Here is a 21,221-nt window from a genome sequence, read left to right as displayed (position 1 = left end):
CTGTATAATTCATCTTCTTTCTGATACCAGAAGTCACGATCCTCGACTATTTAATAATAGTTAAACTGTGAAATAGCTGCATGTCTTGACTTCAAAATCAGGATTGCTTCGTTTTATATTCTACGAAGTTTACGCAAAAGCGGAAACTTTATTTAACTCCTCGCAACCGTCACTGGTGTCGGTTTTAGGTAAGGAATACGAGTGAATACGATTCAGGAAATTCGGAAGTTAGGCGGAAGATTTTTAGAACCAACGTTTCATACATATTAATGACTTAGATATACCGAGGGTTTGCAATGAGATGTTGTGTTTGATGAACTAATTGAATGCTGAAACCTGACTAAATGCATGAAAGTAGATAGGAAATATTCTTGAGGACGTAGACGTTATTCTGAATTATGATCAGAAGGCTTTTAGGAAATTGTTGGTAAGTTTATTGTATTTTTAAGTGTTAGCGCTTCTTAAAGTTTATAGCTTGAATGTAAATAAGGGATATATTTTCGAATTGTTTGACACTAAGCAACAAATTTTCAAAAACGTGTCCAATTGGGAAAAATATCTTTCACTTTTCTGGATCAGGAAAGTACAGGAAGCATGCATGTATAGTGATTGTAAAAGCGATTTTTATTTCGCTACAGCGTATATTTTATCAGAAGTTTATAAACTGTTATGGCGTCATTTTTATCTGAAATTACAGATCGATATTGCATGATATGCGTTTTTTTCAACTTAGTTATGCGCCAAACTGCAATTAACTTCCAAAACGTATCACCATTTTCATATCCAGTGAACGGTTAATCATACAAACTCTGTAGATGTGTGGGTTAATTTTAATGAAAAAAACATTCCAGCCTTAAAAGGATGGTTTCATAAGAGATTTTATAGAGATGCTTTACAGGAACGCAATACGAAAGCACTGTATGGCCAGATCCCACTGCATTTGAAAACGGGTCACAGTAGTATCAGTTCAGAGATCTCAGTAAAACACTATTTTTGTTTATTATGCGGTTTAAGATTTAAAATCATCTATATTTGTCTAAACTACATATTTGATTACTTTTATAACTTCTCTCACATTTCATTCATAAACTTTGTTTTATTTAATTTTATAATTGCATAATTTAATTTTTTTACATTTGGCATTTATAAATATACTTTGATTTTCCAAATGGATAAAGTAAGCAGGAGCCAGGTTTATAAAATTTAACATCCGTGTTAATAATAGAGTACAAACAGATACAATAATAACTGTACAGAGATAAAATTTCTGGTATAATGAAAAGTATTTAAACTGTTGAACCAGAACTCTACGAATTACGAGCCATGGCGATTAGCTGATCTGTCTGTTGTGAATCCTCAACTACTTCCACGACTCAACTGCTTCCACGTGCCCACCAGCGGCCGAGCGGTAAAGACGCTGAACACTGGTAGGTTCGGTCTGAGGTTCGAATCCCGCGAACGGGCATGGCTGCATGGGCGTTTTCGTGGTTTTCCCCATGTGTAACGTGTATACGAGCCAGTTTTCCTTAGAAAGTCCTCCACGAAGTCATTCCCCCCATTAGGCAGATAGCCCTCGTGTGCTTTACCATAATTGAATAATCCAATCCAAATCCACGAAAGCATTATTTATTTGGCAGATATTGTTTATGAACTTTGTTGTATTACTCGTAAAACAAGCGAAGGAAAGAAATATAATAACTATTATTTAAGAAATAAAGTATATATCCGAAAGCAGAAAAAAATAATTATTCTATTCACTATTATTTATTCTTATTTTTCTACGCGAATAATCTGTTTATTACTAGACATTTTGTCACACGATTGACTGAATATTAATTTATACTAATTTTAAATTCATAATCTTACTTATTATTTCCGCGCAGTAAGATTATGAATTTAAATGGCAGCAGCAGCGGGTAGAACTTAGAGCAACATGTTAGACAAAGATTAATTCCAAGTGAATGAAAAATAAAATAAACGGATTTGGAAAACAACAATGAGAAGAAAACAAATTTCCACTTCCAAAAACTGACTAAATGCCGCCAAGATAGGGAAATAAAAATTAACTTTTAAGCGGTCATCAGAACATATTTATTTCACAAAATTACTTCCCGGTGAAACAGTGCTAACGGAATGTTCTGGCGTGTTTGGGGACTCCATTACTTTCAAAAGGAATCAGGTGTCATTAATAATTCAAAAGGCAAAAAATGCTATCACAACGGAGAGGCAATTTTGTTTTGCTGGTGATTTTAAAGAGTAAAGGATTTCTGGCTGTTAGTAAAGAAAAAGCAAAGAATCAAATCCATATGGAAAGTTGTTTACTTGAAAAAAATATTGGATGCCGTAAGTGATGTTCGTCTTAAAACAGTTAAAATTCAGAGTTTGTTTGCTTGGATATGGCAAGGCAGATGATGATTATCTGGAAAAGGAAACGGAGCTGTCATGGACGAATTTAGAACAGAAAATGGAGAGTACTTACGTCACATATGGAACAAATCATGAATATACTAATAAGCTAGCCAGCTCACGGTGATTAAGCACCCGAGTCAAACTGCTGATTTTCAACTATGCTGAAACAGCATGGGACCAGACTGCTTATGAAGATCCGAACCTGGAATCCGCGCAGTAAGATTATGAATTTAGTTCGTAAGTTTTCAGTTACGTAGGCTCAAATCTATTAAATCCTTCTTCTTAATAAAGCTAAATACGAGATTCTGACGAGTTTTTGACTTCACTCTACTTGCATAAACTAAAACATTAATCTGACAGTAACTACTTAGAATTAAACAAGGTTTCAAAGAATAGTATATATATTCTTTGATATAATTAAAATGTTTTGTTTTTCATATTTTCGCCCGTTTTGAAACAGTTTATTTCTGGAATAGATTTTGATTTAAATATTTCATTACGGTCCCTTAAAATAATATATATATATATATTAAATGCAATCAGGAATATTTAAAAAACTATGTTGGTCATGTGGAATTGTGGTTTTCTCCTTGACGATAAGTTACCCTTTTACAAGATCCTCTCATTTTTAATATCACAGATATGTAAATAATTTTCATTTTTCTTCCTGTACTATTAGACCTAATTCTGTCATATTACGTTTACAAACCTTGAAGGATTACAGAGTTTTCCTTACTAATTTGCTTCATTTTTGTATTATATTTTATAGTCTTTCATATCTAAATAGGTATACTTATTTATACTTAAAATTATTTGGAAAGAAACCCTGCTTAGCGTGAAAGACGGAATTGGAGAACTGCTTCTTGAATTTCTAAAAATATGTATTCAAAACATCTCATCCTTGAAAAATCAGAATTATTATCTGTTTCATCCTTTAAAAACCGGGATACTAAAATAAACTTAATTGAGAATTAATGGTAAGAAATACGATAGTGAACCTACGATACGATAGTGAAATATTTTAAGGCATACGTAATTTCTTTTTATTTCTGAAAATTAATGCACAGGTGTATGTTAAAGCGTGGGCTGAAAAAACACTTTTTAAAACTTTTTATCACTACATGCCGAAAACGTTGCCTATCAGATAGCTATGCAGAATAAAAACAAAATTCTTATAAAACTATATCTTTCATTCGCGGATCGAGCTCAACGTTTTGAAAATATAGCAAATTTTAGTAAATTTTTCATAATTACTATACTTACTACTATCAAAATGTAATTGATTCTGATGTGAATTTTGAGGCATTTAGCACAAAACAATTTTAAAGCTTATAATTTGAAATTATTTACTGTCTCAGCAAAGAGCTCAAAAAACAGTTTTTTTTTGTGTGGGTGTGAATATGTGAGCATGTAAGAATAGCAATATTTCGAAATGTCTGATAATTTTGCTTTTTTGTTTTTAGTAAATAAACGGTCAATCTATTTCTAATTTCAAATTTTCTATTGAAACGAATGCTCCTTAATGTCAGTTTTCTGGGTAAATGCTTTCAAAATACATCTTGATAGCATGGTTTTCCTAATTAAGCCATCTGTTGCGTCAGCGCCATATATATTTTTAGATGCTTCAGTCACAGGTTTGACGCATCGTTCTGCAACCTGAATATGGCAAGCGAAGCTTTCGAAATCCCGTTGCAGCGATGTGCAATCTTTAATAGATTTTTGATGTTCTCATCTGTAACGCTCCTTAATAGCAGAGAAGGAGAGATATTGCAGCTATACCACCAAATGATTTTGACGTAGTCTGTTACTTGGGGATGAGCGAAGAAAGCATTCCGCTGAATTAATGGGTTGATGACTTGCAGTAAATTTCGATTTCGATTTCTTGATGTCCTGATGACATCAGAAATTGTTTTTCGATTTTTATGAAATTTTTATCCGTTTAGATTTTGAATCAGAGAAGCCTATAAGAGTTAAAAATGTGCCAACTGTCTAATTTTATCAATGTGTTTTTCTAAGCTCACGCAAGAACTCGATTTGCTATCGTCCTGAGTATGAAAGTGGACAAAGATAAGGAGCTACTTAATCTTCTAAAATTGTACCTGACCTTATCGGAGAAAAAATATCAATAATTATAGTAATTATAATTGATCCTTGCACAGCATTTTTACCTTAGCGTGAGGAATGCAGAATTCAACACGTTCAAAGCGAATCAGTGGAAGTTTTTCACAGCCAGCTAGTTTTTTCTCCATCAGTCTGAAGGCTACTAGTCCTGTGGTACACCATCAATGTGATGAAACAGAAGACGGAACTGCAGTTCATTGCAATGTAGGACATAAATAGCTCACTGCAGCGGTCTCCCAACGTGGCATTTCGATTTGGATTCAACATCATTTTTCGAACCAATATGAGTTACAGTTCCATCACTTCCTATCCTGTCAAGTTCTTCAAGAGAAATCTTATGTGAAGTCAAATGGGAAATTATGGTGGAAGCTAAATCTTTAGCAAGTCCTGTAGTGGGAGAAACAGGGCCGACATATTCCGATCTGGCCCTTACATGAGAGAATAAGGATCCTTCGAAAACGTTTTGAATTAATCTTTTAATTACCATCGTCGTGTCTTTTCTTTTATCAAAGACAGACACGGAGTGTTTCCTTGAGTCTGCAAACAATTTCTGTTATTACGAGTTTTTCCTTTCCTTATTTTGTTTCTGTCAACGATGTGAGTATTGTCTGAAGCAATTATCACATACATGCTTACACAATATTTACAATATACACAGTATTTACAGTAACAAAATGCAGCTGCCTAATTTTTGATAATTATAGTCACCGTTTAAAATGGTTTGCAGCAAAATCACGAAATATTGCCTTTTTGCACAAACCATTATGCTTTTAGAGCTTTTGCGCAAACAATAAAAAATTTGAAATTACATGTCTTAACTTTTTCGTGTTCCTTATGCTCAAACCGTCATATTAGAATCAATAACAGTGATAATAATGTGTTTAGTAACTGTAAATGACTGATGAATAACATCAAAATGCTCATTTTTCAGAACGTTCAATGTTGATGCACGAACGGAATATACTTTTTTTTGCCGATCTAGACGATAGGCAACTTTTATCGAGTGTAGCCATAAAAAATATAAAAAGTGTTCTTTTTCGGCCGATCCTAGCGTACATGAAGACCTGAAAAACATGAAAAATCCAAATTTGACCCATTAAGATCATCCTTAAGCCACGTATATCTAACAAAGTGATAGCTTCACACACGTTTCAAGGCCAAGTATGTTTCAACACAGAATTTAATGAAACAATAATATTTGTTTTAAAATTCCAATTTTCCTAATCAAAAAAGTGTTTTCTATTTATTTACAGTGATGATGTTTTAAAGAGGTTGCTCATTAATATAACACTAAGTCATGTTAGCCAGCCATATAACCTTCCCATTTGTCAGCATACACAATGTTCCACAGTGTGCAATGCTGCACTTGGATCTTCATTATTCTGTTTGCAGTATTTTACGGGGCCGTCTTAAATCTGCGAATTAGACAGTCTTCGTCTTGCATAATATTATAGCCTTCATTCTTCGTGCATCTGTTATCCACAATTCCATGTTATTTTTGGTTCACATTTTCTCCACTCTTGAGCAACAGAAGTAATTTGGAAAACAAAAAAGAACAAGGCTTTGACATTTTTATTTCCAGTACCTCATTATTTACAAAATTCGAGATCGGTTTATCCGGACGTGAATTAATATTAAATTGTCAATTTTATTTCAAGCATCAACGTTCGGTTTTATTTCAAGCATTAACATTGTGAAAAATCATAAAACATCATGAGTTTCTTACAACACATTATAAATTTTACGTTTATTAGTCCAAAACAATAGTCCCTAAAGGACTATTGTTTTCGTTTTGCGATTTTGCGTTGAATCACTATAAAGGTCCGTTTCACTTTTCAAACTGTTGCCACCAAATGCTAGAGTCTTGCATTATATTTGAAGAAATTAAATAATGAAAAGTCTGCATAAATGTATGTATATTTTTCGCATAGTGATAAAACAACGGTACATAGAGCCATCGAATTTTGAATGACGTAATCCTATGAATATGATCATGTGGAAGACCAAATTTGAAATTTGGAATTTTTTTTATTATCAATTTCCTATTTTGTAAAATTTTAACGAATTTTTTAGTAACAAACTCAATGATTTAATAGCGAGCCACGGTAACACTCTACAGGTAAGGAAGAAAACTTTTTATTTCCAGCGGGTGCGGAACTGTGCATCGTAAGTTCTAAAGGTATGCTCATTTTAAAATTATGCTGCGACATTGCTATTCAACTGAATTTTATATTTTAAGTGTAAAGAATTATGATATTTAATAAATAAAGGTAACACACAAAACATTAAAAAACGCTCCTTTGGACGAAATGTAAAATCTGAAACCTTTCAGATTTTTTTTTTTTTTTTTAAGAATAATTTTAGGAGACGATGCATCAGTACTTGGTAAAATGCGTTCTTACGTTGATAAACATAAGTTCAGGTCGATACTGAAGATTTAATACCAAAATATTTTTCATTTTAAGTTTAATACCCGAAACTTCGCCTATTACCAGAAAGTAAGTTTTAAAATTTCAGGTTTTGTTTTCAATTAACCACAACTTTATGAAATTACTCCTTGATATATCTAGATTCTCTTTGCAATGAATTAAAATCAATTCAAAGACAAATAGCCGTCATCAGAAGCGTTGTCTATTCAGTACATTAATTTACATCGAGATATTCTCTATTTAAATTGCATCTTCCCCAAAATCGTCACTTTCCGTATTTCCATTTATTATGCCTTGTACAAGGAATTGTGCCTTTTAGATAACATATTGCTATCCGCGGACTTGCTGATGGCTGAAACTTTTACAAGAACTGTTTTAAATTTTATAATCACAAATATGACTACCAGTTTTCGCATTGCAAAATCACTGCTTTGTAAAATATCTAGGCAAATTACAGCTACAGTTACTTTGATTAATGAATTAGGAAACAAATGAGTGTTTGTGTGGCTTAAGCTATGAGAATGTTTGGGAGCTCATAAATTATTTCAGAATTTGTTCTCCCTAGTGCATTCTGTATACGCGTAAATCTTAATGAAATGCAAAGCTATTGCTAACAGAGTTGGTTCGATGTATATTAGTGAGTGTTGCTATTCTTAAATGCATATATATTTCCAGTTCGGCGTCAAAAGATTTGATTAATGTTTTCGAGAAGCTAAACCCCAATCTGAATTACGTGGTTTCTTCGAAGATGAGGGATAATCTAAATCAAAATAATAATTCTGAATTTATATTCTATCTGCAGGTTTCATGGTAGGATTGTAAATTAAAGAATAGTTAAATATTTTGTACGTTGATATTTAAAATAGTTAAATCTGAACATCGTGAAAAGCATTTTAATAATCTTCTGCAAAGGAGACTGTTTTGTGATGTTTCCTGGTTAAGGTAATAAAATATATTTTTGAATGCATTGCATAAGCAGACAGCAAATAGATAGGCAGAAAACTTTCGAGAAACATTATTAGTTTAAGCTACGCAAATGGGTCATATAGTCGAACCCCGTTATAACGAAATTCAAGGAAAGAAAACTAGATTCGCTATCTTGGATGATTCGCTACGTGCGATTCTATAGAAAGAAAAAATTAATAATTTCACATAATAAGATAAAATATTGATTGAAGAAACGAAATATATTCTGATCATTATTTTCAAGTCATTCAACGGAAGTATATAATAAATTAATTTAAAAATACTTAATTAATATTTTGGGCAACTGCTAAATTTATTTTTCGTTGTTTTTCCGTTTCACCATATGTTAATACTCTTATAGGAAAAATTACTTAGCCTAAGAAACATGGTTCAGACTCTTCCTTCCAGTCATACAATTCCATATAAAATATACATTTTTAATTATCAATAAAGTTTTAGCCATAAAAATACAGCTTACGCGCAGCACCAACTAAATACACACACAGACAGATTCTTTCTTTTATTATATATAGATACTGCATATTTTGTAAAGCTTTAACGAATTTTTGATTAACAAACTCAACGATTTAAAAGTGAGCAATGGCAACACTGTACGAAAAAAAATATATCTCCAGTGCGCGAGACTCTCTATCTAAAATTCTAAAGATATGCTCATCATAAAATTATTTTGCGATATTGCTGTTGAACTGAATTTTATGGTTTAAGTGCAAAGAACATGATACATGATATATTATAAATAAAGGTAACACACAAAATGTTAAAAAAAGAACGCCCCTTTGGACGTAATTTATAATCTGAAAGTTTTCAGTTTTTTTTTTTTTTTTTGCTTGCTTGTTTCTTTTAGACTAGTGCAGAAATCTGCTTTGTGTTTTAAATGCAGCTGAAACTTTCTGAATTTGTCATGTTAATGAAATTAAAATCAAACTTTATAAAATAACGCTATAATAAATGGAAACGAGAAACGAGAAAACAATTCCTTTTATAATATTTAATGATATAAGTGGATATAGCAGTGATTACCAAAGTGTGAAACCTTTAATGAGATGATAGTGTAATTAAACTTGTATGGTTAGTGTATTACTGTCTGGCTTAATTCAATATTTAAATCTGGCAGCTATACCCATGTGTACAAAATATTAGGATTTAACATGTTATTCCAGAAAATATATTAGTTCCATTAAATAAACAAAATAACACCTAAAAATTCTAATTTAATTTTTAAAGTAAATATTTGTTAATGAACATAAATGTTTTCAAAAAGTATTTTCATGTTTCTTTAAACATTCAAATTCAAAAAGTATTTTCATGTTTCTTTAAACAAAGAGCCATTTATTCGAATCTCTACTCGTACGAACATCTTTTGCTAAAGAAATTTATACTTTTTGCTCCTATTCCGAAATGACTTGCTTTAAAATATGTTTTCGTATTATTTGCTTGAATTTAATATGGAGCGAAACTGTGGCTGCTTACGTCTGGAGGAAACGTTAATTGCGTAACTCCATTTCTAGTTTTTTTTTTTTTTTTTCCTCCTTCTTAACGTCTCTCTTTGCTCGATTTTAATTCCTAGCTGAGTGTCTTATGTAAGTTCTAGGAAACACGTCACATATAATTTTAAGATGAACCTAGATCTTGGCAAAATTAAAATCAAAGAAATTTTACCTGTGCGTGTTCTGCTTTTTAGAAAACATGCCAAATAATAAGTTTACTTTAGAAATCTTGATGTGAGTAATATAATTTATTTATTTAAAAATCTCCGGTAGTAAAATCTGCATCATTTGTATATTTGGATAGAATAAAACCTATTAAGCGTTAATATGTTTTATTTCGATATGACTGCTACAAATATGTTCCGTTTCTTAACTGATCGTACAATATAACTACTACTGAAAAAAATCCTTTTAAAGTTTTCCACAAGTTATATTTCACCAACTGGCTATACTGCATCCATGCATTAAAATTTGAAAAAAAAATCTGATGTATACACCACATGATTTCCTTCCACGCAATATTAAATTTTACGCATTTTTTTCCCTTTCATTTAAACTTATTTCTTAGAATTTCATTAGAGATATATTTCTCATTCACTTAAGTGAATTCTCGTTTCGTGGTAAGGCAAAAATATATAAAACCTCAAAAATTCAAAAATATAGAAAAATATAAAACACCAAATACAGTTAAAAGAATTATTTTTTTTTTACAATTAAAATTAGAGTTTCTACGCAAAAAGAAGCAATTCGACCAGCGGGCAAGAAGGCAGATTTTTCAGTGCACAAAAATGAAAGTTTAGTTTTGGTCACACTCGACAAAAAAGACACTGAAGGTGCAGAAAGAATTAATTCACTATTCTGCTTAAGTTTCAAATGTAAACAAATATGGCTGTATGGTAAAAACATTAGACTTAGCCGCACTTAAAAACTTTTAAATTATTGATAATGCTACAAATATTGCATGCATATTAACATAAAAGACATGAAAATCTTAAAAAGAAGATATGAACAACAAAATTCAATCACTTTTAAAGCAAAAAATGCACAATTTACCAACCTATAAGAATAAAAACTGAGCTCACTCAGCCGAGTAACAGAAGGGGTATATATATATACATATATCTATATATATAATTTTGATGCTGCCGATTGCACCAAAAAAGGATGGTGCCCAACTACATGTTATAGCAGTCCTATATGCCAAATTTTAACGTTCTGAGTGTATTCGTTTTGCATTATGTGAGATACGTACGTACAGACGCCACGAAAAAATGTCTTCTGAAATCATTTTAAATCAGTTTCATAATTTGTTTGGGGAAAGAGTCATGTATTCTGTCCTTACGTACATATGTCGTGCAAAAACATAGTTCAGTTGCATTCGATAGCGGGTAAAATGGATATTTTCGTTGAAATATGGTACCTGGAATTTTTCGTGATTACAATACTTCGTTTACTTCGTAAAAGGAAGTAAAAATGGTAATTAAACAGTTATTCATAGTTTTAAATATCCGAAATATAAAGTATATTGCTTTAAAATAAATAAATAAACCATGGAATTATCCAGGGCAGAATTATATTTCTTTGACATAAAAATTATACGAGGTTCAGGCATAGTGTTTCAGCGTGATAGATAATGGTTGTGAGGATCACTTATTACCATTCTGTGCAGGAAAATTGTAGATGCTTGAAAGATAAGATACTCTACTTTAAGGCACCGTTTGTAATTGCTTTTTGTTTGCAAAAGCAACAAGGGTATACTGGGGAGAATATACCGCAGTTTCATGAAAGCAGTAGTAGCGTATAAAAATATAATCATATAAATATGGTGCAAAAGCGTATCATCAGTTCTGTAGTGTAATCACGCAGAAAGAAAGAGCGCTGAGCTATATCACATCTCAATTCAATGCTGGATCTACTCAATGCACTGTGCAGAGATCAATGTACTTATCTGTAAATCAACCCTGCGTCACTCTTGTCATCTTGGCATCAAATAACACGTCTCAGGTGGGTCGCATAACATCATCTTTGAACTATATGTGACAGGAATTATGTGATCTGGCTGAATGAACACAACTTTTATTTATTTCAAAAGTTGAATGTAACTCTGACATCGTGTGAAGATGTAGATTCTATCCTGTCGATGACTATGCCATTGATGTGAGATGAGGTTTTTTATATAACGCATTGGAAATTTGTTTGATAGCCGTGATGTAAGCATCAACATTGCGTCTTGTCATCTTGTCATCAAATAACACGTCTCAGATGGGTCGCATAACATCAACCATGGATTACATGTGACAGGAATTACGTGGTCTGGCTGAATGAACACCACTTTTATTTATTTCAAAAGTTGAATGTAACTCTGACATCGTGTGATGATGTAGATTCTATCCTGTCGATGACTATGCCACTGATGTGAGATGTGGTTTTTTATATAATGCATTGGAAATTTGTTTGATAGCCGTGATGTAAACAGCTCTTTTCAGGTCATTTAGTTCCGTTTAATGAATGCCAAATTAATTGAATTCTCATTGCCATGAATGACACTGAACTGACGTGTGTTCGGCAGGAAAGTCAATGATACTTCTTTGACCTTCCTGTCTTCGACTTACTCTTACAATGTTCAAAATTAAAATTTAATACGTACTTTTGCAACTATACGGAGACCTTACTAATTGCCATTGAGTGACATAAATGATATGCTATTTCTTTAAGGTATTCACAAGTTCGTACTTAGTTTGATGTATCTTCGCGAAGACATAAGCACTTCCATGACTTATCATCGTGTCTGAATTATCTAGGTACTTAGAGGAGCTGCACGATACAAGTTAAGCCTGCTTAATATTTTGGCACTTCAAGTACACAAAACGCGCTTAGCTTTCGAAATCTGTAAATTAGAATCACAATAGTCTTAAGCTAATAATAGAAGAGGCATTTTGCTCCTGAAGTTTGGGAAATATTTATGATGCTTACTTACGGATGGAAATTTCAAAGCAAATGTTTTTATGAGGCTCATTTTTTTAATTAAAAAAATGGCAATATGAGTCTTTTGAATTTCCCTAAAGACAATTTCATATTTTAATTTAAAATGACTTTTTTAAATTTCGTTAAGAAGTTACTGTTTTCTACAAACTAAAATTATTATCAAATGACACTATGTTAGTTTTGTGAATTCCAAAATTGAATGAAAAACAAGCGTATAGTATAGAGACGTTTGTAGGTATTTTTGAAGCAGGAGAGATGAAAAATACGCAGTGGCCTCGCAGGAACACGGGCAACTCAAATATGCGTCGAGCGTGTTGACCACTACACCACGAAGGCATGCTAAGAAGGCGGGATACCTTATAATAATACCTTATAATATTACTTTAAGACCTAATTATTTGTTGTTCAAAAGTAGGCACTGCTAAAAGCCTAGAGTAAAATCGTAATTAATTTGTTTTGAAATGTAACTTTGAGACAGAAAATTCCTTAGAAGTTTATATTCATGCATACCCAATTGCATTAATAAAGTATAAAATTAAATATTTAAAATATCATCCTAAGAAATATGTTTCGCATTTCATAAATATATTACGTGGAGTATAGCATAAGTAAAATGTCTAAGAATAGAAACTTAAATCCAAACCTATTAGAAATTAAATGTAAGGAAGCCTTAAATTATGTCATTAATGAAAATTTTAATACCTAGCAATTTTCCGCATTAGTCATTAGCAGGTAAGTGTATCATTAAAATAAGAATATATTCAATGTCTTTGAAATATACAAATAACACAAACGCTGAGAAATTACTCGTCAGAATTTCAAAAACAGTAAAAAAAAAATCTTCATTACCACCCTTGTTCCATTCATTATCAAGAAGGGAAGAAGGAAGATCAAATACTTTTTTACGGCTTGTATCACTTCTTTATTTGTCGTTTCATGAAAAGCTTATAAATGTTACCGTTTCATGAAAGGCTTATAAATGTTACCTTCAGTTTAATGAAATTATTTTTTTAAATTTCATTGTGCTACTGAAGGATATTTCCTGTCATATTTAACAAAAAATATTATCATAAATCTAATGTCTTTATTCTTTTAAAATGGATTCGAGAATTAGATCTTTTTTATTACAGTATTCAATAATTTTAGTAGTTTGTATAAAGCTCTAGCCGCTAACAGGTATTTTAAAAGTAAAAGTAGGAAAAATACCTAAATACTTTAAGTGCTATTATACCTTCAGTATTATAGATGATTGTTTCAATGGAGAAGGAACCTAAAGCGAAAAAAGTTCTCATTCCACTAGTAGTTATGGGTACAAAAGTTTAACAAAAATTTATGTTATTTTGCTGGCCGTCTATGTTAGAAAACAGCATTAAAATGATACTCTGATTAAACATTTTAAAATTGCTGTTAACGTGACTCTTAAACTAGCTGAGGTAAAGAAGCGGAACCCGCTAAGCAGTTGCAGTTCAGCGCTAACAAATCCACTACGTTTTCTATTTTCTCTAATTATGCAAAATAATATCAATTACATTCATATAGGTAATTTTTTTTCATTAGCAGAGCTTCTCATTTCTAACACGTACACTTCACATGTTCACGTGTCATGTAAGTTTAGGTTACATTTATCATAACAAATTTGAGCATCTTGAAATGATTTTTATAATTATAAGTTTAAACTCATTTCTTCCTATTTTTTCAATCTTTTATTCTCTTCATTTAATAGAAAAATTCTGTATAAAGAAAGGAAGTCCAAGAAAGAATAATGTTTCCTTTATTCTTCCTTGGACTAATTATTTAAACATTTATTTACGAAAGTCAAAGAGATTGTGCTGCGTTATGTTAAACATATAACATATTTTCTGTCCTTTTATTATACAGAAATTTCACTATGCAAACATTAAATTTGGCTTAATACTAGTACTTGCGACATGCGACGGAGGACGTGGGCACCACACCTCTACCAATACGGTTAATCGGTATAGCGCCACGTCCACCTTTATGCAGATAAACGTACGTAGTCATTGTGCATAAAGACATAACATACATATAAATTTGGTACTTAATACAGTGTTAAAACTACAGCTATTCTGTGGTGTTGGTAGTTGGTGCCAAACACTGAATTACTATGCATCTAAATGGCTGACTAAGTATGGCACAAGTCTGTGTCAAGGTCGCCAGTTTATCCATTCTAAAAGCCCTATTTTTCTAACCAAGTGCCCATGTTTTATCAAAACCTTACAGACGACTGGTCGATTGGTCGACGGAAGGTTAATGTGTAACCCTTCTGTAAAGGGACAGGAGGTCAGTTAATGCTCCGGAGAGCCAGTCTGTCCACAGGCGCACTGGCTATGCCTACTAGTACTATAGTACTATACTTAATATTAGTACACGTTACACACCAATTTTGCAACGCTATGATGAACAGTAAATGCAGTGCTTATGATGAGCAGTAAACAAATCATTTTTGTGTTGGCGACAATTTTCAAAATCGCTCCAGGGCCTTACCGTATACTAGTATTTTACATTTAATTTTTTGGTATTTTTAACATAGGTTTAATTTGTATTAAAAAGTGCTATCTGTAATATTTGGGCTTAATTAATATTTGAAATATGAAGCTTGAATAATATGGCGACCCAGAACGAGATTACACGGATTAAAATTCGAAAGAAATTTGAAGACAAATTAAAAATATAAAGTAAATTAAAAATATAAATGCAAGGCTGCTATAACGTTTTGCCAAAAATACACTTTCATATCTGCTAAATGACCTACAAATTGATGCGGAGCAGCTTAGTTTTGATTTTGAGCATGAAACATGCCCAAATCAAAGAGTTTGAACTCAGCAAAATGTACCGCAGTTGTTTACATAAACTTATAAACCAGTTCACAATTCTTATTACATAAACGTGTTTACATAATCAGGTTGGCGTTGTTTACAGTTTTCGAAAACATAAGAAATCCTCAAAATGGAAACAGATTTCGCATTTCCTTTGCGTGTAATAATCAAATTTTATGGTACACTTTGTAACTACGTGAATAAATGCCTAGAGAATTTTGATAAAAAATATCTTAAAACTAAACAGTTTAAAGAAATCAATTTTTGTTAAAAAGTTTCTTACAGGTAGAGATAAAATTTTAATTCAGAGGGACATAATAGTAAACTCATGGATGTTTTGAATGTTTTATTATTAAGTAAATTGAATATAATTCTGTTTAATTGCAAGGTTCATTAATCAAATATGAAATGGAAAAGAAGGAATCTCTGTGTGAATATTTTTTAAATAAGGGTGGAATATGTGCTGGGAATAATATCGAATGTGCATCTTTAATACAATACATAATTAATAGGATAAATGATACACAGCTCCCAATTAAGCTTTATTATATGGATGTAAAACTTAAGGTGAGTAGTAAGGTGAGTCTTAAGGTGACAATGTTAAATTGGCTATTTTCGATGTATCTTTTCTCAAAATCTGCTGTAGATACACGTTTAAAATCTGTTGAGTAATACACGTTTGAAATCTGTCTGTACACCTATCTAATTATACTGAAATGAACTTTTGAAACAGTTTGAGTGTTAGATTAATTTATAGAATATTGTATTAGATATAGTATATATTTAGCACTTTTCTTCCAAACGAAATTTGCGAAAACGTTTTTCTCAGTTTATCACAAAACGCTCATTTCAGTAAATATCAGGAAACATAATAAATAACACATAAAAATTTACATACCTGGGCGAAATTGTTCCTGAGAAAAGTTACATCAAGTAGAAAAAAAATCACATTTGGAGAAAAATGCGTTTTTGTGTAAAATTCCACATTTATCAAAGCATTCGATGATGAATTAGAACCAGATTTTTCACAGTTCTAATTTTCACACAGATTAAAGTATGGTATTTTTAGAAAGCTAAATATGAAGACAATTTGAAAATGCAAAAACCCCAAACCACCATTTTTTGAAGATTTTTGGCTTCCAACACCCTTTAAAAGTATTTCAAGGTAAGCTCAAAATATAGTACAGCTTTAAGTACAATAATGAGAAGCTAAAGTGTGTTAAAACCAGAAATTAATTCCAACAGTATTAAAAGGAATTATTCAAAGTCAACTTCTTAGAGATGATTCAGTTGCGAAAGCATGAATCATATTGACTCCACATGTACGGATGAAATAAAACAGCTGTTTTAAATACAATCCATATGAACTTTAGAGTAGAGTACAAATGAGTGAAAATTTAGATTGACTATATGTGTAAATATAGACTTTTAAAAAACATGATTAACGTTCAAAATTGCTTCGCACTTATTTACGAACGGGATGCAGTTTAGCGTCAAATGTTGGTGCGAAATCAAACTAGATGGCGGCAACCTTAAGGATACATAAGATTTTATTAATAAAATGAATTTATAATAAGAGTAAATTATCATATAAAATATATCATGTTTAATTTGCACAGATCCGAATCTGTCAGTTCTGTGTTGTTTTCTAAGTAAAAAAAGACCGAAGATCACTGTGTACGTGGAGAGGACATTAATCTTAAAGTACACAAAGATCGGTTTTTCCCTTAGAAAAATCAAAGAATTGCAAATATTCGGCAATGCGCACAGTCAGGCCATTGCGCTCTGTCATCGTTGCACAGTTATTAATGATGCGGCTACCATATTTGATGCTTTGACACAAATTTCACCTGAAAACGAATGTACCTCAAAGTCTCTGAAAAATTTCACCGTTACATCAACATTACTATTATTAAATGAAATATTTAAATTCCTATTCTTACCGTATTTGATGATTCTTATGCTACAGATTTAACTCACATTCTGAATGAAAAACAGCGCTATGAGGTGTTAGATCTAGTGAATACCTGCAAGCGGCTAAAAACAGAAATTCCAAAATTTTAGATCAGTGATATACTGTGAGATAATATAAAAGTTATTACAAAGCGACTGTACTCATACCCGTTCTGCTTGGCGTATTTTTTTTTAATTTGATATATGCGTTATATGGACCACGATGAAAAGAAAAATGCAGTAAAAAATAATACTTCAAATTTTGACTGCCAGGTGAAATAGTGTCAAATAAAGAACAATAAACGTAACCTGGAAATATGAAATTTTATTTACTAAGATCATTTGCTCAGTTTGCATTCTTATTGCGTCAATCACATGTTATACTATGCTCAACAGTAGCGCAAAGGCTTTCTTGAGGAATTGCAGCTACGTGATACTTGCTTTCAATTCCTTATTTGAGCCTGTATATTTCCTCCATTGACACAATCCTTCAGAAATACGAATAACGTAAAAGGTTTCTTCAGAAATTGCAGCAACATGAGTGTTATGTTGGCTTTCAGTCGGTATACTTCCTCTATTGACACGATCCTTCAGAAATACAAATGATCAGAAATCACAAAGATTCATCATCGGAGAACGAAAATCCAGGTATGCAGATCACTTATAAAAATTAACCGATCATCTCTGAAATTGAGTATGACTTGCTGCTGCAGAAGTACGCAGCAACAGCAACTCATGATGTATCTTTTAGGGTCCTGAACAGTACTCTTTTCAAAGAAAGAGAAGTCTAAAATGTAGTTAGCATTGAATCCACGCCATGCAGCCACCTAATCAGAAAGCAAGCAAATGTTGTACATGCACAACATTAGGACTTGAAATTGCTCTATTTAGAGCAAAATGCACAACATTAGGACTTGAAAATGCTCTATTTAGAGCAAAATACGCCATGTCTGAGCACAACATGTTCCAAGTCCTAAATGTTCTAAGGACGTTGACAATTGTCAACGCCTATTCTCGTCAAAAACCGACAAGAAGAATCAGAGCATTGGAGTGTATTTTTGAAGATTTTTTGCGCCATGCAGATCTTGTATGGCTACCATTTAAAATGCTTCGCAAAAGCTTTCGTTCCTTCCACCACGGTAGACAAAAGCATGTGGCACCGCTTGAACGCTTGTCGAAGAATAAGGCGAGCATGAAGCTCTGTCAGTATCGGCTACAACGGCTTCTATCACAGTATCGCTTAATTTTTTTTTTATGTTTACTTTCTTGCAGTACATTCAACTGATCAGTTTCTTCAAATTTAGCAACCATCTTTTTTAAACCATTCTTCCTCATAGACTCTTTCTGCAAGTTCTTGAAAAGCCAATATTCTCCCGGTACAACTAAATTATTACTGAAGTTTTTACAAAACATCTTGACTAGTAATGCCCGATATTGTTTCATGTTAAGGCATGGTGAAAGATGATTTTAGGGCATTGATTAGTAGTATTTTAAAGTGTTCCGAATTCGCAGAATATCTTTCCTACGTTGCATGAAATTTGAAACATTACATTTCACTGTAGTTTTATGGTTCATATAACGTATACGTCACGTTTCAGGGAAAATGTTTATGAATAAAACGAAATTCTGGTACTTTTCGATTGCTTAAGAAAACTGAGTCATATTTTACAATTTCTAAACCCTAAACTTATTTACTAAGTTAATCTGAATCTCTTCATTTTTAATTAGAATAGTGAATGGTATTTGTGAAATTGAAAGAGATATTAAGTACAAAGCTAGTCTTACATATATTACAGTCAGGAACACTAATAAAAATATACACAAATGTTAGTAAGCATGGTTATAAGGCATTACGGTTCCAAGAATTCTAGTAAACATTTATGTTAGGCAATATTTTTACAGGCGTCAAAAGATGGCAAGTATCAACCTATGCATTACATGACTAAGAAAACTTCACCACTGACTAAGAAAACTTCTATCCTCTTATATCTTACTTTACTTTTAAATATTTCTCCTTAACTTGATGCTTTGCTTTGTTTTCGAATTTGTTATTATATAATGGTATACATGTTCGAATTAAAAATAAATAAATAAATAAATAAAAATTTAGAGATATACTAAGATCTAAATGACAGCAGATTCCTAACATTGGTTCGCAAGAAATGTAAACAAACGTAGTTATTACTTACACTGTACGCTAAGCTTAACGTTAGCTATCCTCGGGTGATATGTTACAGAATTGGAGGCCTCGCAACGATAGATGGCGTTGTTGTCAGTTTTGTCAACGGTGAAGGTGTGTATGTTCGTCACTTCTCGCCCACTTGTGCTGAAAGACATATCCACTTGTACGTTGTCACGATACCAAATGAGCTCGGCTTGAGGATTACCGCCTCTTGTTATGCAAGCCAGAGTTAAGGTATCTCCGACTTGGACGATGTCCCCTTCTTGATAGCCTTCGATTTCAGGTATACCGGGGGGATCTGAAAGAGGAATTATTGATGTAAATACAGCAAATGTTATTTGTAAGCAATAAGGTCCCAACATGATAAGAATATTTTTTTCTAATTGCATGAAACATAATGTCTATTTATTGCTTTTAGTGCCTTAGCCTGATTTCTATAAGTCATGGCTTTTTATTTAGAATCGAACTCAAGCCAATTCCAAAAGAGATGGTGGGTAAATTAATAGGTCAGTCTCTCCCTTTCTCTCCCTTCCTCTTACTCGTTGTTGACAAATAGCTCCCGGAAAATGTATATCCTAACCTACTGAATTCTAACAGCAGAAAATATTTAACAAGATACATAGTTGATATATAATAGGGCAAGTCAGGCCATTACTTAATAGTCTTAAAGTATTAAGACATTGCAATTTACATATATGCAACTTTTGTATTAAAATTTTATAACCGGTAGCCGTCTTATGTAATTTTAGACTTGCATAGCAAAATACCATCAAATATTCAAAGACTGTACTTTCTGCAGACTTTTTCCTCCGACCGCAAAGCATGTGCAGTCACATATAACTAAGCGAGTTCAATTAAAATTGTGTGTTCAAATGGACGCTATATACAATAAGTGAATGCGGAGCGAATCTTAGTCAGTATTCACTATTTAAATAAGAAAACATTTTCCCCCCTAGTGAAGGCACATGATATGTAACATTAACTATATCTCTGTTATAGATTTTAAATTTTATAAAAATCATAAATTAGACATATTATGCCATATGCAAGGTGAAATTACTGTAAGCACTTTATTCGTGATACTGACACAACTTTTTTAAGTAGTTATTTTTAGTACTGATAAGCACTGCGCCTTTATAGTTTTAAGGTCAAAATACATTTAAAATAAAGTTATTATAAAGTTTGAAATTGCTCCTAAATTGTTCAGTCTGTAGAACTATTACTGAATATGAATATAAATTTTGCAGGTCTAACTAAAGAATTTATTACAAAGAAAAATTAACAGCTTTCAAAACTGGCAATAAACGTAATGTCTGGAATTATAAGCACTAAAATCACATATGATTTCTTCACGTAACTTGACGTGTAATGTGTTATACTATGCTACAGACTATTTTGGAGTCAACACTTTTAATCTTACATAACGAAATGGGTGTTTTATATCTCAAATTTCTGGGAAATAATTTAATCAATATCAGTTTTACATTTCATTAAAATGTTTTTTCCTGGTGCGGTGAAACGCCAGAAAATAAACGAAGAACCAGCAATTTAAACCAAGTAACCAATTTCAGATTTAATTGAGAATGAAAAGAATCAATAAAATGAATAAGCAGCTAATTATTAATAAACTTTCAGCCTCTACTGAAAGGCATCAAACAAATATATTTCATTACTTTACATATAGATTTCATTACTTTAGATATATGTTTCCAGACCCGGATTTAGACTTCATAAGGCCCTAAGCTATTTGATATATTTTGTTCCTAATGGTGGACACTTGCCTATGTCGGCATCGGCCAATCCTAAGGCCAGATCGGTGGCCCCTTTATTA

At 32.0% G+C, this 21,221-nt stretch overlaps 1 protein-coding gene across 1 annotated transcript in view; it reads right to left on the bottom strand.

The window, feature by feature from the left end:
• The window catches only part of LOC118191999 (nephrin-like), a 916,450-nt gene that overhangs the window by 359,284 nt on the left and 535,945 nt on the right, over window positions 1-21,221 (bottom strand). The window contains exon 7 of the mRNA XM_085814264.1: window positions 19,398-19,688. Coding sequence (XP_085670390.1) covers window positions 19,398-19,688 — 291 coding nt within the window. The remainder of the gene's footprint in view (window positions 1-19,397; window positions 19,689-21,221) is intronic.

This window comes from Stegodyphus dumicola, chromosome 1 (assembly GCF_044657685.1).
Source record: "Stegodyphus dumicola isolate Sdum_Otavi_A_Nest chromosome 1, ASM4465768v1".
NCBI lineage: Eukaryota > Metazoa > Arthropoda > Arachnida > Araneae > Eresidae > Stegodyphus > Stegodyphus dumicola.
This window is presented reverse-complemented; position numbering and strand designations above follow the sequence as displayed.